The following is a 20,067-nucleotide window of genomic DNA, read 5'->3' as shown; positions in this document are numbered from 1 at the left end:
CAAAACATGAAAGTCCCATTTAACTCTTTTGTGATTTCTCCCATCTCTCTACTATTCACCTTTACATTCTTATTGCAACTGTCCATATTTCATTCAAGTCCTCATTATCTTTGTTTTTTCTGCCTCCAGTCACAAAATATTGGTTTTATACCATCACACTTCTGCTGGAGAACCCAGAATGACTCACAACTACTTCAAGTCTAAGCTTCATTTCCAAAAGTTCAAAGTCTTCCATAATCTGACCTTATCCACTATTATTTCAGACCATTCCCCAAACTAAGTCTCTGCTCTGACAGATCTCATTATTCCATGCTTGTAACATACGCATGTTCCTAAATCGTCTTTCCTAAATCAGTGAGTCAGAAATTTCTAAATCTTAAAGTAACCCTACTTTCAAAAAGTAAAAATGTTACAAGTTCTTGGTAAACAATCATTCTGGTGTTTAAATCTTTTCCTATTTTTAATACTTTTCTCTTTTGTCTTATCACAAAAAACAAAAAGGCTGTTGACTGTCATTTCCACATATTCTTTTCACTGCCAAAGGCAAATCAAAAGAAGACATTGTTTAGTGCCTTTAACCAGGCTTAAGTTAAACTGGGACATGGAAACTTCAAGCCAAATAACAATAGTTATAACAGTATTCAAGAATCAAAACAGCAAAAATTAATGGCCACATGAATAAAAGTATAAAGCATTTTACTTACAAATTTTCAAAATGGCCCTTAATGGTTATTATTAATATTATGCTAAGGACAACAGTATCTTAAATTATTAAATCTTCCTTACCTTCCCTTTAGTAGTCAAAATGAATATTTATTTTTCTAAGCCAAAACATTCGCTTAAATACATAACAAAGATACCATTAAATACTTGTGAAAGATTATTTCTATAGTAAAGAAAACTAGTGAAAGGAAAGCCTGTTGATTTTGATGACTATAAATTTCATTCATCTGTATTAGGCTAACTAAACTTTAAAGATTTCAAGTTCAAAGGCAAAGTGAGACAATTTATCAAGCAAATTAAATTCTGTGATTAGCATAATTCATTCATTATGGGTGAAGCAGTTAAAAATCTTTCCATAAATTCTCAAATATGTTCATCAAAACTACTTAATACCAGCTGAAGGGAAAGTGATACCAGAAGTATATTCTCAAAACACAAAATATATATATTTGAATTTCATATATTTATATCGAACATTAATTAACTGAATTATACCAAACATCCTTCTACCATAAGATAAACAAAAGGGTAATTATAATCCAAGCAAAAAAAACTAAAGAAAAGCAAGGTCAGATGAACTTAATAGTTAACTGCTGTACTTTCAAGCTTTTAATTTTATGTTTAACAGGTTTTCTTATTCCAAGGTTCGCCTAGCTGTTGAACTTGAACCTCTTTAAAATTTTGGCTTGAGAAGTCTTTCTTTTAAAAAATCTCTTTGCAATGAAAGAAATTATAGTCTAAATCACAAAGATGACAAGAAACCTTAGCAATTTAAACAGACAAGCCTTGAAATAATATTGTGATCAAAGTATCAAGCAGCCTAATAAAAGCCAGGTGGCTCAGGCTTATCATATATGGTACTCATTACCACAATTGCACTATTTAATCTACTTCCTGGTGTCAACAAAAACTTTCTGTTATTAATTCCCCGCAGTTACGGATCTGCTTAAGTTACTGCATTTTCTGATAAGACAACTCTTTGTCCAAAAAATTAAGAAAGAGCGAGGGAGTCTCATTTTAAATGTTTTAGAAATGGAGTCGTGGTTGGGAAAAATACAGAAACTATAGTGGCTTTGTATTATTAGTCACCTATATAGGTTATGTCAATTCCTAAGAAGATACCAGATGACTCATGGTTAACAATTTTATAAGGGCTCACATGTTCTATCAAAAAAAGGTAACCATACACACGTACACAAAAAGAACTATTCTACAAATTCTTAAGAGTCAAATAAGACATGTAACCATTGACAAAGGCATGCAGGTTAGATTTTTCCAATCAGTTCCTCTTAAATATACACAACTTCTCCATCATTCATGTATTTCCCTGTTGATTACAACTTTTAAGATTTCAAAGCAATTTTCCCATCTATAGTCTTACTGTCTTTTTTTTTGAGACAGAGTGTCGCTTTGTTGCCCGGGCTAGAATGAGTGCCATGGCGTCAGCCTAGCTCACAGCAACCTCAAACTCCTGGACTTAAGCGATCCTACTGCCTCAGCCTCCCGAGTAGCTGGGACTACAGGCATGCGCCACCATGCCCGGCTAATTTTTTGTGTATATATATATATATATATATATATATATTTATATTTTAGTTGTCCATATAATTTCTTTCTATTTTTAGTAGAGACAGGGTCTCACTCTTGCTCAGGCTGGTCTCGAACTCCTGACCTCGAGCAATCCACCCACCTCGGCCTCCCAGAGTGCTAGGATTACAGGCGTGAGCCACCGCACCAGGCCCTTACTGTCTTTTTAAAAAGTCCTCAAATATTTCTCAGGAACTTGCTTTACCATAATTTGTTTCCAGAAAGATTCCATGTAACCAAAGTAAAAATGCTAGGATCATTAAATCTACCTCAACTATTGGGCCAAACACTGAAGCAGCAAAAAGATTATATCAAAGAATAAAAAAAGAAAAATAAGAAAAGGGTAGTGCAATAATTTTAGTGTTGCTGGACTTACTGCTTTATCTCAACCATAGGTACCATGACATCTAAGATGAATTGTGAGAGTTGTTCATGCGGCACACCTCCATTTTGCAGACAGCTAGTTGTACTGGTTACAAAGGAAAGTCACTAACTGCTCAGTGTTTCGTGAGTGGCACCCAGTGTTCACACATACTGCTTACAGCTAACTGATCCATTTCCTTTCCATGCTCTCTTCTCTTTCATTCTGCTTGCCCAGATGGCAGTCACAGCAGATCGGAAGCATTGCACAACATACCCCTTAACTATACTGTATACTCAGTAAAGAAGGAAATTCACATGACAGGCTTTATCAGTATTGTCTGTTTAAGTCATCTGCAAAGCAATGTATTCTAGAAAGTCTTCCTGTGTCATCAGCCATGCACTGATTTCCTAAGTCAAAGTAAGCCATCTACTCAAATTATTATCTGTAATTGTATTCAGTGACATTTAATAAGATATTTTTCTTCCCCTACCCTACCCTACCCTACCCAGCTCAATCTATACTTTCAATTAGTTTCTCCATTCCATCTAGCAAAATACTACAGGCTGTGCTGACTTTCGGCAGTGAATATATTCAACCACCACTAATTTTCTGTGGACCTGAAGGTTAAAATTGCCCTTCCTTTACTTAATACCTAGTATGTACATACAAACTTAAGAAACTTTCTAAAATCTAGTGTTAAATTTAACAATCACTTAATTTCAGCTGTGCTAATAGTAAATAACAACAAAAAGTAGCCTTTCAAGTATAAATACATTATGCCTACAAGTCACAATTGTAGGCATCTGCATCACTTACAGTGATTCTGACAAAATACTGGAATTACTACAACCTTCCTAAATTATGATGGATTACGTATTACATGGGCATATTGGAGTTTCTAGTTCTAAAACGTGCTGATAATTTTAATGTTGGGCTACTCTGGGCCTCAGTTTCCCATCTGCCAAAAGAATTACAAAAGTTCCTGTTGTGATCCACTTTGCAGACATGAAAACTGACACTGGAGATTACAATTGTTAGTGAAGCCAGAATTTTACCACAACTTTAGCCAGAACTCAGTCTAAATTTCCTGCCTTTTATGCCTTGCAGAAAGTTTGCAAGATCTATACATGAATAATTTTACGAATTTTCTCAACTAAGAACTATAATGGTATATGTATACACACACATATTGTTTCCATAATTGGCTACTAGCAATTTTGTAAATCAAGCTGCCCACAAAATAAGGAGACAATTTGGAAAGAAATACAAATCTGGATTCTGACAAAACATCCGTCTCACTACTAGTCATGTCAAATATCTCCTAAAGAAGCAGGGAAAGGCTTACAATGATCTTAACATTTTATGTAATGTCTATACCATCCCTTTTCTTATTTTATCACCAAAGAAAATGGCTATGACCCACCAAGGTATTAAATTACCATTTTTCATACATCCCTCACTCAATTCTATTACTGAATCTTTTTAATGTTTTGCTTTATCTATATTTTCAGGGTATGGGTGGTGCTGGTGGTAGCAGAAAGAAGAGAAATTAAAATATTAAGAAGAAATAATTAACATTACCAAGAGTCTTTAAAAACTATCTGAATACATTTGAAGTTATTGGGAGTTGCTACTAAAAGAAGATGAATCAAAAGTAAAACTAGAAATAAAATATTTCTGACAACGAAAAACAGGTTATAAATTTTCAAGAACAAAATTATTTTACAAAACACACGTATTTAGAATCACTTTGAATTATAAACTTGGAGATGTACAGATTTATAAAAATATATAAATACATATATATATTTGCAAGCCCAAGTCATTGTCCAAGTATACAAAAATATATTCTAGACACTTTCACTTGCATAGTAACATAATTTTCATTTTATAATAATCTGATTCACTAACCTAGCACACTAACAAGTCTCCCTAGCTCTACACAGTCAAGTCAAATACACTTCTTAGAACAGATAAATAAGTAACAAACATTTCAAAAAATATCCATAGCAGAAATGTCAGGAAGCAAAGGCCAGTGAAAGCACTTGGCACACAGTTCCCACTCAAATATTGGTTTGATGAATGAAAAACAAAAAAAAAAAAAGAGAGAGAGAGAGAGAGAAAGAAAGAAAAGTGAAGTAGAAATTAAAGTGAGAGTAGATTAAGCCTGGAAGCTACAGTGACTTGAGGACAACTGGCATTTGTAGGGCTGCTGCTGCTGTCACTGCTGCCTGCCGGGGTTAACAGCACGCTACAAGTCCACAGAGCCCCAGTGAGGGCTCTGCTGCCAGATTCCTACTGCCACAGTTGTTCGTTGTGAGGTGAGTAGCCTGCCACCAAAATATGTCTCTACAAGGTCATCACCTATCCAATTCTGTAAAACAGAAACAAGATGGATATGTTTCTGCAAAGACCACAGGAGTAATTTTAGGACCCTCTCATCTATTAAGTAGGGAAGAAGCGTTGTCTGTATATTAAAAGATGATGCCTACTGCTTAGATGTTGGGGGGGGAATGAATGTGTATGATGAGAGAAGGGGGAGCTCCAAGGTTGCATTATAAACCTACACTGTCATGTTTATGTTGTTACTTACATCAAAACAAATATTGCCTTTGTTTTCAACATCAGAAAACATCTAAAATGTACTGAGTAAAAGTTACTGATTTTAAAAAGGCAGTAAATAATGCTAATGGTGGAAAAGTGATAAAGGTATGAAAATAGCACTCTGAATCTGATAATAGGTTAGTCATGAAGAGTAATCTCAAACAGATAAAAATTCCAAGTACTATGAAAATTTTACCTAGAAGAAGATGAATATAAAATAAACAAGATACTTCACTGGCACAACTAAAACATCACTCTTTTAGTATGAAGGGCAGTTTGGAAAACTCAGTGTTAGCACCAAAACACCAAATCTAATTATAATGAATGATCAATCTATAATACTGACATCAAGTAACATAATTAGGGAATGAAATTGAGTAGCACTTCTCCTGGGCAAGATAGGAACCAAGAGTGAACTTGTTTGGTTAGGATAATTTTTGGAAAAAACAGAAATAACAAGATATTTGGTTACATACTGTAATTGTGACTTTTTGACATTTTAATTAGTACTAAAACAGTTAGTTTTTAATGATTATTACCTTAAAGTTTGGTAATAAATTCAAATATCTTTACCTGAAGTTGTTGTGGGTCAAAAGTAAGACAGTTTTTATTTAATTAAAATTTAAACCACTGGGAACAATAAGGATTACATTTTTAGACTTGGGAAACTTAGGAATTTTAAATACTATTAAGGTAGTGTATCCACCTGTAATTTTCAAATCTTACAGTATTACTTTAAGTCTACACAAAATTTGAACAGGTTTTACTTGGCTTCTTTCCAAACCATAGCACTTACGCTTTGGGGACCAAGGGAGAGTATAGTGTAAAGCACTTTAATTTCTTTAAGCAGAAAAATCTTTTACCTTGACCACATTTTCAAAAGTATATCCTTCCAGGCACAAGTGCTTCTCAATTCATTTTTCTCATTTTTTTAAAAAAGAAAAGAAACTAAATTTTAAAACATGAAGTAAACGCAAAAATATTTTTCTAGCTTTTAAAATAAAGCTAGACTTTGCTCCTACTCTTGTATTTAAAATCTTGAGACACCCAAACTGAAAGAACAAAAAAGGCATAAAAATATTGAAATTGATGCTTCATATTTAGATTTTATTTCTCATATTCCAATTATCTTAATAAACAAAAAAATCAAACATATAAAGTAAGTTTAGGTTTTTAAGTCAAAATTTCAATTTGCAGACCATAGGCTTTTCTGAATGATCAAAATAATTTAAGTGAGCAATAATCTAAAGTTCACTGCCCTGAATATTTGGCAGTAAACCATTAAATGTGAACAGTTTAACATTTTCAAACTACTACCATGAGTAACAAAAAGATAAATACCAAGGAGGATTATATCGTTATTCAGTGTACAGATTCTCTCGAGTTATCTGCTTACCCAATACTTCTAAAATGATTTATTAAATATTTAAAATGTATTGAGTATTTTATTAAATATTTTAAATAGAGGTAACTGCAATATAGGCTCCAAGGTTCCATAAACATGACACCAGCATCATTGTCAGGAGGTCTTTCAGGTATCAAAATAAACGACAAAAATAACTTCTCTATGTGGCTACTAGAGCAACAGCAATATTTGAAAAGTATTGTCAAGGAATATAATTATCAGCCGGGAGCAGTGGCTCACACCTGTAATCCTAGCACTCTGGGAGGCCGAGGCAGGCAGATCGTTTGGGCTCAGGAGTTCGAGACCAGCCTAAGCAAGAGCGAGATCCCGTCTCTACTAAAAAAAATAGAAAGAATTTAGCCAAACAACTAAATATATATAGAAAAAATTAGCCGGGCATGGTGGCACATGCCTGTAGTCCCAGCTACTCGGGAGGCTGAGGCAGTAGGATTGCTTAAGCCCAGGAGTTTGAGGTTGCTGTGAGCAAGGCTGATGCCACAGCATTCTAGCCTGGGCAACAAAGTGAGACTCTGTCTCAAAACACACACACACACACACACACACACACACACACACAGAAGGAATCTAATTATCTATGAACAATAAAAATGCCAAATTAAATATGTATATTGGTTTATTCTTTATTTCTAGAGAGTCTTGTGTCATTATGAGGGCCCAGAAATATGAATAATTGAAATACACTTATAAAATATAACTTCTTTAATAATTATTTAAAATTGCAACTGACATCAATATGCAAAACTTCACCTCTCCTGTAAAGTCGTCCCTCAGGAGGAATTAGTAACTGATATCTGAGTGTTCCCTTCATTTTTTCCTCCCTTACTCTAGACTTACATCAATTTTGTTTCACAATTTTTTTATTTACACACTTGTCTTTCTGACTTAAAATCTTTCGAGGCAGTAACTAGGATTTGGTATCTTCGCATCTTTTCCAATGTCCACTCAATGTAATTTGCCGGATAAATGCTCCAATGAATTACTGTGAACTAATTTTTTTTCTGAGGTATTTGAAACATCATATCTCCACATTTAATGCTTTGAGATCATTAAGTGAACAAGCTCCTATTTCTCCAGTAAGTTTCAAAACATACCCCCAAACTGTCTACATATTATTTCTAATATTTCTAACAAGAAAAGCTCTTTTGTAAAAATGCAAGGGAAAAAAACAGAATTTCTAAAAGATGAATCTGTTGAGCAGATCACAAGGATAACTAACTATTCATACAGAAACGGGATAACGCAAAATAGTAAGTAAACATGGTGTCTTTTCACAAAATGTCCCCATCTGCCTAAAAAAATATGAAAAACTTTCTCTATCCTGACTCAACTCTTCCCTGAACTCAAAAGCAATACAAAGCTGAAATAGTAATCATAGGCTAGGTTTCCAGCAGTTTTGCCCTGGGTGTGGGCTGCAGGCAAACTAAGAATAAAAAGAAGGAAGGTGAGCCTTGAGGAGGTAAGTAATTAAGCAGAGATTTTCTCCAACATAAAATATGGCTTACATAGAGAGAACATTGCAAATGATACAACTATACAAACTTTCTCCAAATTCAGTGATGCAAAAATAACACCTATCCTGTGAAACTTTACTCTGAATGCATCTTATTTTAGTTACATATGTCAATTCATATTTTAGCCTTTAAAAAGACTGTTTAAGGTTCTATTCTACAGCACTTCTATAGAATCTTTTTCTTTTGAAAGCTTAAACAAAATTATTGTGTAGAACAGTCTATACTAGTATTTCTTATTCCAACAGCAAACATGAGTAATAAAAAAGAATGATTTTCAAGTAACAATTTTCTTCTACTAAAAACGAACAAAAAAAGCTATGTGTATGTGTTACTTCAATGTGTGTTATCACTTTAGTGATTATACATGCTGTACACATTAATATTGTCTAAGTTAGGCATCATTTCATTCTCCTAACTGCATTTTAGTAGTACAATGAAGTTTTGATGCTTTGTTTTGAAAGAAATCTATTTTGAAGGCCAAGGATCATCCTTTGTGACTACCTTAAAGCAAGCAAAATAAAAAATGTATACACTCCAAATATAAAAGTTATGGATTTGGCTTTGCTGTAGAATAAAATAAGCTTCTTATTTCACCTGCAATATTAAATTGATTTAGTCTGCTGAAAAACAAGACAGTGAGTTACTGAATCTGTGTTTAATTCAGTGCACTTTATAACATATTTAAGGAATTCAGTTGTATAAAACAGTATCTGAATCTTATCAGATGAAAGTATTTTTCCCTTTTAGCAAGCCTCGGGTTGCATGTCTGAGAAAACAAATTAGTCTCCAGTTCTCCTAAGCTTGATAATAGTGCCCCCTAATGGGAATTTTAATATGAGTTTTTCTACTCATTTTTTTGAAGCATATATCCTCTAAAATAAATTATGTCACTTTCAACTGAAAGGTAAATTCTATAATACAAAAGTTTATCGAGGATTAAACCACTCAAAAGAGAGTTAACACATGTGCAAAAACAAACTGAATTAACAGAGAGAAACAATAGAAAATTCATACCACAACAGTTTATAGGTTTTGAATCATCCTATAATAACATAATCCAAGGTAGCATGACACAAAAAGTTTACTTCACAAGGAAATTATCCTTCTAACTATGTTTCTAGTACTCAGTAAGTGAGCAATTAATATGTGCTAAATAAAATGTACCACAAAGTGAAAAAACAGGTTCAGAAGGTATTCAGCAATGCAACAGCTCCTAAAGCTGAGATTGCCACCCACATTTTTTGGCCTCATATCATTACCTTTCCACAATGCCTAGTCACAGGTCTGCAATCATGAATTTAATGTCTTTCTTCCCTATTATTAATATGTACACAGACAGTTCCCCTAAACATCAACTTCAATCTGCTTTTTTAAAAGGAAAAATGCACTAAAATTAAAGCAAAAATTACCTATTCTGACACTTCCCAGATGCACCTGTGAAACAAACATCCTATAATATTCAGTACGTTCATTTCAGTGTTCACAGTACATTCTAGACTCAGTCAATATTAAGAATGGGTAGCATTTAGGGAAAAAAAAAAAACACTGAACAAAAATCATCAATTTATGATGAAAAGAAAGAACTACTTCCTTATTATTTACCTTTACAAGAGAGGGAGAATGATAAGGAGTAAGAAATAGTTGTATAAATTACAGATGGTCAAAAGGGGCCAGAGAGTAAATATATCAGGTTGGAGACCCACATGATCTCTGCTACAGCTACTTAACTGTGCCACGGTAGCAAGAACGCAGCCACAGAATACAAATGTTCATGGCAGTGTCCCAATAAAGTTTTATTTACAAAGGCAGGCCAACAGATCATAGTTTGTCAACCTCTGATGTAAAACATTTTAAAATCAAATTTAAAATCTCCTCTTTAAATGAGGCACCAAAACAAAAACTAAAAAAACTTGCCTCCCTCTCAAAAACCTAACCAATTCAAAACCATCATTAAAATTATGAAATGCAAGTAAAATATGTGGTATTTTACTTGCATGGGGTGGGTGGCAGGAAAAAAAAGCTCTTTCCCTAAATAACTATTAGTTTTAGCAGGCATAAAATAACAGAAAAGCAATGAACAAAACAGTGAGCCTTTACCATGATTTAAAACATCAACAGGCCAGGCAGGGTGGCTCAAACCTGTAATCCTAGCATTCAGGGAAGCTGAAGTGGGAGGATGGCTTGAGGCCAGGAGTTTGAGACCAACCTGAAGTGAGACTCCATCTCTACAAAAAATAAAAAAAAAATTAGCCAGGTGTGGTGGCATACACCTGTAATCCCACCTACTCAGCAGGCTGAGAGGAAGATGGCTTGAGCTCAGGAGTTTGAGGTTACAGTGAGTGATGATGATGCCACTGCACTGTAGCCTGGGCAAAAGAGCAAGACTCTGTCTTCAAAAAAGAAAAAAAAAAAAAAAAAAAAAATCGACATACGTATAACCATACAATATGGATATATTCTTCTAAGATATATCTGTATAATAAGAAATTTTAGTTTTTATCTGCATTTGATAAAAATCTAATAGTGTCTATATTCTAAAGTAAAATATACATTAAAATAGAATAAATGCGTTAGGTGACAGAACCTGAAATTCAAACCTACCACATAAAAGCTATGAAGAAATACAGGGTACTTTCTCAGATTTTTCACATGTATAAATGATAAATCCCGTAAGTTTCCAAAGGTAAACCAAGAAAAACAAATTTATTAGTTTTATACAAAAAGCAGATTTCAGATATGGAATAACGATGGCCTACATTCCAATGGCCTACCCTCTAATTTCTGGCATATGCTTCACTAAGAGTCTAAGAGCAATACAGTATAGAAAAAAAAAAAAAAATCATGGGATTTGGAATCCAGGCAGCCACAGGTTTAGATCCCTATTCTACCAATTCCTACTTAAATGACAATGGATAAATTATTTATCTCACTAAGCATCAGTTTCCTAAACCTGGAAAATGGGACTAGTAAAACCTTCACCTGTGCAGAGTAACAACTGATCATAGGCACTTTATATATAGTACACAGCACACAGTGCCCAATTATTTTTGATTATTTAATGCTAAATTGAAGTCTTTCCTTATCTCAGGGCTGTTAAAACATTTTTTAATGAGCTTATTAAAGTACATGTTAGTGAAATAATATATTGGTCAATTACTTCAAGCTCATAAAAGAAGTTAGCTTCCAACGATGGAGATCTAAAATTAGTAATATAATTTGCTTTGTTCATCTACCATCATTGCTATGAACATTATTTCTTCATATTCTAAACCAAGAATATTATAAAAAATGAATTACCTGAAAAAAGTGTGTGACTATATAAACTGTTCTGGAATAGATTCTACTCCCAACTGTGCCACCAACCCAATAACCAAGCAAGTCACTTGAAGTGAACCTCTCAAGCTTCTCACTTGTAAACCAAAGAAAATGCATTAACAATTCCTTGTCTTACTGAAATATAATTAAGCACCCTCAAATATGCTTGTGAGTAGGGGAATAGAGATACTCTACCTAATACTGCCAGAATGGACTGCAGAGAAATCTCAACCTTAATTCTATTGGCAGTAATTCAGATGAAACAGGGAGTGCATAGCTAGTTTAAAAGAAAAAAAAAAATGCATACTGTACTAAGGTTTAAAAAAATGGCAAGTATACTAGTACTAATTCCTAGAACAAAAGTAGCCTTGGTTAGTTTCTAGAGGTATTACTTTAATTAAATATTGATTTATAGAAAAATTACAAAGCATTTAACCTCACCAAAAATATACCTTGTATCTATTATCTGTCCAAGGTATTATAAAGATGTGAAGTCAAATAAAATAAGTAACATTTTATCAAGTTAAAAGTGATCCAGCCCAGGTCCAATGACTCGCCTATAATCCCAAGAACTCAGGAGGCTGAAGTAGGAGGATCACTTAAGGCCAGAAGTTCAAGACCCCATCTCTAAAACATAAGAAAAATTAGTGGGTGGTGGCACACACCTGTAGTCCTAGCTACTTGGGAAGCTGAGGCAGGAGGATCTCTTGAGCCCAAGAGTACAAGGCTGCAGTGAGCTATGACTGCACCATTGCACTCCAGCCTGGGCAGCAGGGTGAGACTTGATATCTTTAAAAAAAAAAAAGGCGGGGGGGAGGGGAGGATCAGCTGAAAGTTATATTGAAAAAGGTGAAAAGAAAATTAAGAAAACTATCCAATTTACAATAGCATCATAAAGAATACTCAGGAATAAACTTAACCAAGGAGGCAAAAGACGTAAACCAAAACTACAAAGCATAGCGGAAAGACATTAAAGACACAAATAAACGGAATGAAAAGCCCTGTTCACAGATCGGAAGATGACATCTTGTTATGTTGTCAAAACTACCCAAAAAGAGATTCAGGGCAACACCTATCAAAATCCCAATGACATTTTTCTTAGAAATACAAAAATCCATCCTAAGATTCCCTATGGAATCTCAGGGGACCCCAAATAGCCAAAACAACCTTGAATGAGAAAAAAATTGAAGGTCTCACACTTTTTGACTTCAAAACATATTACAAAGCTGCAGTAATACAAAGTAGTGTAGTACTGACATATGGATTAACGAAATAGAATGAAGAGCCCAGAAAGAAACCCTAGCATATATAGGGGTCAAGTGATCTTCAAGAAGGGTGCACAGAGCACTCAATGGGAAAGGATAGTTTCTTCAATAAAGGGTGCTAGGAAAACTGGATATCTACACAGAAAAGAATGAAGTTCGACTCTTACCTTTCACTACATAGAGTATAAAAAATTAATTCAAAATAGATTAAAGACCTAAACATAAGACCTGAAACTATCAGACTCGAAAAGAAAACAGAGGAAAAGCTTCATGACGTTAGATTTGGCGATGATTCTTGGATATGATACCAAAAGCACAGGCAACAAAAGCAAAAACAGACAAATGGGACTACATCAAACTTAAAAACTCCTGCACAGCAAAGGAAACAATCAACAGGGTGAAAAAGCCAACTACGAAATGGGAGAAAATACATATTGCAAACCACATATTTGATAAGGGTTTAATATCCAGAATATATAAAGAATTCTTTCAACTCAACAGCAAAAACAACAAACAATCCAATTTTAAAATAAGCAAAGGACTTCAACAGACATTTCTTCAAAGACATACAAATTGCTAATAAGCATGTTAAAAGATGCTCAACATCAGTACCCATCAGGAAAGTGCAAATCAAAACCACAATGAGACATCATCTTATACCTGTTAAAACAGCCATTATCAAAAACAAAGAAAACAGGCCGGGCGCGGTGGCTCACGCCTGTAATCCTAGCACTCTGGGAGGCGAGGCGGGTGGATCACTCGAGGTCAGGAGTTCGAGACCAGCCTGAGCAAGAGCGAGACCCCGTCTCTACTAAAAATAGAAAGACATTATATGGACAACTAAAAATCTATATAGAAAAAATTAGCTGGGCATAGTGGCGCATGCCTGTAGTCCCAGCTACTCGGGAGGCTGAGGCAGGAGGATCGCTTGAGCCCAGGAGTTTGAGGTTGCTGTGAGCTAAGCTGACGCCATGGCACTCACTCTAGCCTGGGCAACAAAGTGAGACTCTGTCTCAACAAAAAAAAAAAAAAAAAAAAAAAAAACAAAGAAAACAAATGTAGACAGGGACATTGAGAAATTGGAACCCTTGTGCATGGTTGGTGGGAATCTAAAATGGTGCAGCAGCTGCTATGGAAAACAGTATAGAAGTTCCTCAAAACATTAAAAATAGAACTACCATATGATCCAGCAATACCCCTTCTGGGTATACATCCAAAAGAAATTGAAAACAGGATCTTGAAGAGATATTTGCATACCCAAGTTCACTGCAGCATTAGTCACAATAACCAAGAGGTAAAAGCAACCTAAATGTCCATCAACAGATGACTGGATAAAGACATGTGGTATATACATGCAATGGAAATTCAGCCTTAAAAAAGAAAGAAATCCTGTTATATGCTGCAACACGGATAAAGCCTGAAAACACTATGTTAATTAAAATAAGCCAGTCACAAAACAACAAATACTGCATGATTCCACTTATATGAGGTATCTAAAGTAGTCAAACTCTTAGAAACAGAAAGTATAATAGAATGCTATTTGCCAAGGAGTGAAGGAGGGGATTGTTCAATGGATACAGAGTTTCAGTTTTGTAAGATGAAACAGTTCTAGAGATCTACTGCACAACATACATACAGTTAACATTTCTGTAGCGTATATTTAAAAATGGTTAAAATGGTCAATTTTACGTCATTTGCTTTTTACCACTATAAAAAAAAGTTATATAGAAAATGAGCCCTGAGAATTAAAACAAGTGAGAAGTTATTTTCAAATAGATTTAAAATAAATCTTTTAGAGTTGACCTCGACCTCTGGTGTGAGCTTTTAATTATTAATGCTATAGGCCTTTGCTAGCAAAGCAGTTACATCTGTAGTACAAAAATAAAATGCTTCTGAAATGCTTGAGTATCACCTTCTTTCTGAAACAGGGAGCTGAATTCATCTCTTCCTAAACACTGATTGAGTCAAAATAGGATAGAGGGGAATGGATGTTAGACACAATGATGATCTGTGTCCTTCACAATTTGGCAAGCTGGTTTCATACTGGGAGAGTCAACAACAGCAAAGTTCCTATCCAAATTACTACAAATCAGAATCACAAATTCCAAAATAAGTAAAAAGGCCAAACTAATGAAGTTTATGATATTGTTCATCGTTTCCTAGAACTTGTGTAAATTTTCCAAAACCTCAGAAATCAAGTGAATTAGGCTAGCCTGACAGAATTCTAAAAACACATTATCAGAAGTCATGATGAGAAATGTAATATTCATTTGCGAGCAATGCAAAGACACACTTGAAATGAATACCCTTACCTTCATCAAAGTCTGCATCATCCTCTGTGTGCTGGGGGAAAGGAAAGCAGTTGGTAATTTCAAGCCGATCTTCTACAACCAGGCCCAAAAGCACTCCTTGAACAACCTCAGTTCCTTGTCCTTCTTCTTGATAATGCTTGATTATCTTTAATACTACCTAAAGAAAACACAGAAGGGAGCTTAAAAGCCATGCTAGTTTGTATTTCCTTTATTTCTAAGAAAAAAACAGAATGTACTAGTGGGTTTTCATAAACCACATAATGATATGATTGAACTAAACAAATACCTTACAAATCATTTCCTTTACCCCTACATAAATAATAAAGCTCACATAATCTAAATGGATGTCTGAAATTCCAGAAGTTTGAATACATGTCAAAAATGTCCATTGTACAGCACTTATGCTCTCAAGTTAAGGCTCCCCCAAGGTCTGGCATCTAAGAGTTTCTTCAGCCAAATCAAACAGCACCCCCTTAACCCGAGGCTATTATTGAGGAAGTGATCCTGTTAAAAGGAAGATAACTTCCTGAGGTAGATAAGAAAACCATCAATAGATATAAAGATCTCAATTATTTAGACACCTGAAAGCAAACTCTTTGACAAATACTCATTTTGCCTTTCTCAACAAACCACACGTCCAACAAGAATCTGGTTAGTAACAGAAGAAGACATAAAGAGAACCTAATTTCCAGCACTACTTTTCCTCAACCAAAAGGATACACTAAATAACCTCTAATGGAATAAGCAACTCTTGAATTCTCTCTCCTTTAATATTCCCATAATCATAAAGGAGGTAACACTGTGCATGGTTGGATAATTATCATTTAAAAGTTCACAGTAATAATCATCAATAATAGTTCCTACAACACAGGATTAATATATGTAAAGTGTTTGAATAGTGCTCAGCACATAGTTTTTATTAATAGTAGTCATAGTAATATTTAATATAACTTAGTAATATTTAATATAAGCCTGAAAACCTAAAAGGCAACACAGTCTAAATATAATGAAAAGTTCTCAGGGGGAAAATAAATCTAACAACAAAATGATAATTTATTAGTATTTCATTGATTGGTGTTTCATTTGAAACAAATATATGATAGAAATAGTAATTAATTATGGGTTAATAACAGTTTATATTTATTGAACATTGTGCCAGGCAATAATCTAATTATTCACATGTATTGCCCAATCATGTAATCCTCACAAAAACCGTAAGAAAAAGGATTACATTTATTTTATAGATAAGAAAACTGAGGCAGAGAGAAATTAATGGCTAAAGGTCATACATCTAGAAATAGTAGAGCCAAAATTTAAACCTAAAGTCCAATGCTTGTGTGTATACTTTAATAACAAGATGATTTTCATATCAGCAACTCGATAATTAAAATAAGTTAGTAATAGACATCCAGCAAAGACTTTGTTATGCATAGACCCAAAAACACTTTATACCCAGAAGATACAGAACTCCAAAGGATAGCGAGCAGTCAACAGGTTAAAAGAGCTCAATATGGAAGAACACCAACTGGTAAGATTGGCAGACCTTCAATACTGAGAAACGGAGGTACACAAACCTTACACATTCCTGTATAATAGACCTCTTCACTTCTCAACAGGCATAAAAATGGACTTAAAGAATCATGCAAGTATGGGTATGAGTTACAGCTCCAGCATTTACTAGCTGTGACCTTGGGAAAACTACTTAATCTTCCTAAGCCTTACATTCTAATTTACAAAACAGAGCTGTTTCATAACATTATTGATACTATTAAAAATGACAAAGTATAGAGAATATTTCACAAAGTCTGCCACATAAGTGCTCAATAAATGATCATTATTGCTTTTTGTCAATAAAAAGAAGTAACTCCAATTCAACATATCTTTCTGCCAAGAACGATTATTTTTACACTTAAACAATAGAACAATATGGTATGATTAACAAGAGATAAACCAAGGAAGGGATAAACTGACAAAGAGTTATCACAAACACACCTACCAATTTAACTAGGTTACCTAGGTTCCTGTATAATTAACCCTATCAATGAGATAACTAAAAGGCTGTTGAAATCAAAGTAAATGATAGATGCTAGAAGACATATGGGCTTAATGTAGATCTTTGGACCAATTCTAGAATTGATTCCTATACAGCTGAATTCTTAAAAGTACAAAAAGGAATACTGATGACTAGAGCCTAGTTTCACAAAGAAGCCAAGTGAATATAACCTCATTTCCTATTACAAACAAGAAATTATAAATGAATTTTAAAACAAGTCATCACAGCTCAAAATATCTTACGTTGAAAAATGGTTTAACTCTAACAAAAGTGAATTCTAAAAGGATTAGTGAGAGCAATGTAACCAAACAGCACATCAGGCTTGTTATGCCTGCCAAAGAGCCAATGTAATTTTATACAGCATAAATAGAAGTACAAGGCTCCAAGTAAAAGAAATTATCATCTCACTCTTTTTGACATCACTGAACTATTTACTAGCTGTGACCTTGGGAAAGCTATTTAATCTTTAATATCTTTAATTTAATGACCAAAGAGAAAATTTACCAGTAACAGTGCCCAATTAAGAGATGGGAAGAGCATAGTCGTTTTACTATCTGCTAAAGACAATCAATATGAGTAAGAATACACAGAAAAGAGTAAGAGAGTAAGCTTAAAACACTGTGAAGAGGCCGGGCGCGGTGGCTCACGCCTGTAATCCTAGCACTCTGGGAGGCCAAGGCGGGTGGATCGCTCAAGGTCAGGAGTTCGAGACCAGCCTGAGCAAGAGCGAGACCTCGTCTCTACTAAAAATAGAAAAAAATTATATGGACAACTAAAAATATATATATAGAAAAATTAGCCGGGCATAGTGGCGCATGCCTGTAGTCCCAGCTACTCGGGAGGCTGAGGCAGGAGGATCGCTTGAGCCCAGGAGTTTGAGGTTGCTGTGAGCTAGGCTGACACCACGGCACTCACTCTAGCCTGGGCAACAAAGTGAGACTCTGTCTCAAAAAAAAAATAAATAAATAAAATAAAAATAAAAATAAAAAAAAAAAACACTGTGAAGAGAACCAGTTCAATGAATTCAAATCTCTAAGTGGGGAACATTCATAAAATCACTTTCCAAATAGTGAAGCATTATCAGGTACTAGATTACTTTGAAAGGAAAAACTAAGGACCACAGCTGACAGTTGCAAGAAAGATTCCAACTTTAAGGACAATTCTCTCTAGCATTAAAAGATGTCCAAAACAGAAAGCCTTCAGGAAAGACTCAATCACTAAAATAATTTCCAACTCTAATATTTATAATCTTTCCATTTTAATATAATCTGATGAAATAAAGCACTCAGGAAAAAAAAGAAAGAAAACAATTAGTAACAAAACTAAGCTAGCTCATTCTTCATTCTAGGATTTTATGGTCTTCCTGCTTCCTATATACACTGAAATCTCAATTCTTTAGTTTAACAATAATGTAGTGGAAATAAATGCCTTGAGAGCAGAAGTAATTTAGATGTCAAAAGAAAAGGACATCTCTGATCAGAAGTAACTAAATGACATGTGCTTTTGCTATTCTACATAGATAATCAAGAATTTGAGAGAGAGAGAGAGAGAGAGAGAATGTTTCATAGATTAGCGGTGAGACAGAATCCATGTTCTGCTCATTGTCTTTCCTCATAAATGTTCTCATAAAAATGCAGGGATATTTTACCATATCTTCTACACCTACCACACACAGGTACTGGCACATAAAAGATACTCAAAATATACTTGCTGAAGAAATCAATGGTAAACATTTATCGATCACTGAAGATATGTCAAGCATTCCACTAAAATGTCTTACATGTAATGACTCATTTAATCCTCACAACTACCCTATCAAGTCAGTTAGATTATTTTCCCATTTTACATAAAGCAACAGAGATAATCTTACAGGAAATTAAGTCAGGGAGACGAGATCTGATTTGAGTCCGAGGCACTTTTAATTACTTCACAATAACTGAGTGGACCAAACATGTTTGTAACAAGGCTGAAACAGATATGATGCAGTGTCAACAACTCTAGAAGTCCGTGTGACTACGCCTACAGAAACAGGGTTTCCTGCATGGAGTAAGAAAAGGTTAGTGTAGGGGTACAGGGTCAGGCAGCAAAAGGTTGTGAGGGAGTAGTGCTATTGGTCAAATCCTTGTGCCCTGATCACTAAAAGCAGCATTAACAGAAAACTGTCAGTAGTTGTAAAAATGCAATGCAGCTTTTCATCTTTAGCACACTATTCTCACAAACCACAAGATGGGAATGTTCCCCCACAAAAGTCCTGTTTCAGTCAGGCTCCCAAATGCCATTTTCACTCCCTCCAACCAACCACATGCCTCTGTCCAGAAAATAGTGCTGATATATTTTTTAATTAAGCCTGTTTAGAGATGTCACGCTCCCAGATCTTACTTTTAAAAACAGATATATGGAAAGCTTAACAAGTTCTCCAAAACAAAAACATACTCCTTTATTATATTTTGTTTACACATGTGATCACAAATGACCCCACATACTCAGGAGCCCTATATCACTTGTTCTCAGCTGAGCAAAATGACCTGAGGAGCTTTTCTAGATAAATGAAGAGGGGTCCTCCCTCATCCTGGCTACAAATTAGATCTATATGGGGAGCTTTAAAATATAATCATGCCTGTAGGCACCCTTGAAACTTAGAGTTAACTGATCTGGGCTGGGTTCCCATAATGGGTTTTGGGGGGGTTTTGTTTTTAGGTTCTCCAGGTGATTCTAATATCCTACTCCATTATAACTTTTTTTTAATGAAGTAGTATGGCCCAGCTTTCCTCTGTTTTTGTTTTTTGGTAACTCCTCAGGTGATTGCAATGCAAACTGCTGCTTAAACTACAAGTTTCCTTTGCTTTGCTTTAAGACTCCCTGTGTTGCTAAAAAGTGAAGGTGCTGAGAAATACAGACCCAAAAGTG

The 20,067-nt window shown here is 34.6% G+C and overlaps 1 protein-coding gene across 1 annotated transcript in view; it reads right to left on the bottom strand.

Moving 5' to 3' along the window:
* The window catches only part of EIF3H (eukaryotic translation initiation factor 3 subunit H), a 95,136-nt gene that overhangs the window by 52,593 nt on the left and 22,476 nt on the right, over nt 1-20,067 (bottom strand). Inside the window, exon 2 of the mRNA XM_069466065.1 lies at nt 15,108-15,264. Within this exon, the coding sequence (XP_069322166.1) occupies nt 15,108-15,264 (157 nt within the window). The remainder of the gene's footprint in view (nt 1-15,107; nt 15,265-20,067) is intronic.

This window comes from Eulemur rufifrons, chromosome 3 (genome assembly GCF_041146395.1).
Source record: "Eulemur rufifrons isolate Redbay chromosome 3, OSU_ERuf_1, whole genome shotgun sequence".
Classification (NCBI taxonomy): domain Eukaryota; kingdom Metazoa; phylum Chordata; class Mammalia; order Primates; family Lemuridae; genus Eulemur; species Eulemur rufifrons.
The sequence above is the reverse complement of the archived record's forward strand: the minus strand, read 5'-3'. Positions and strand labels throughout refer to the sequence as shown.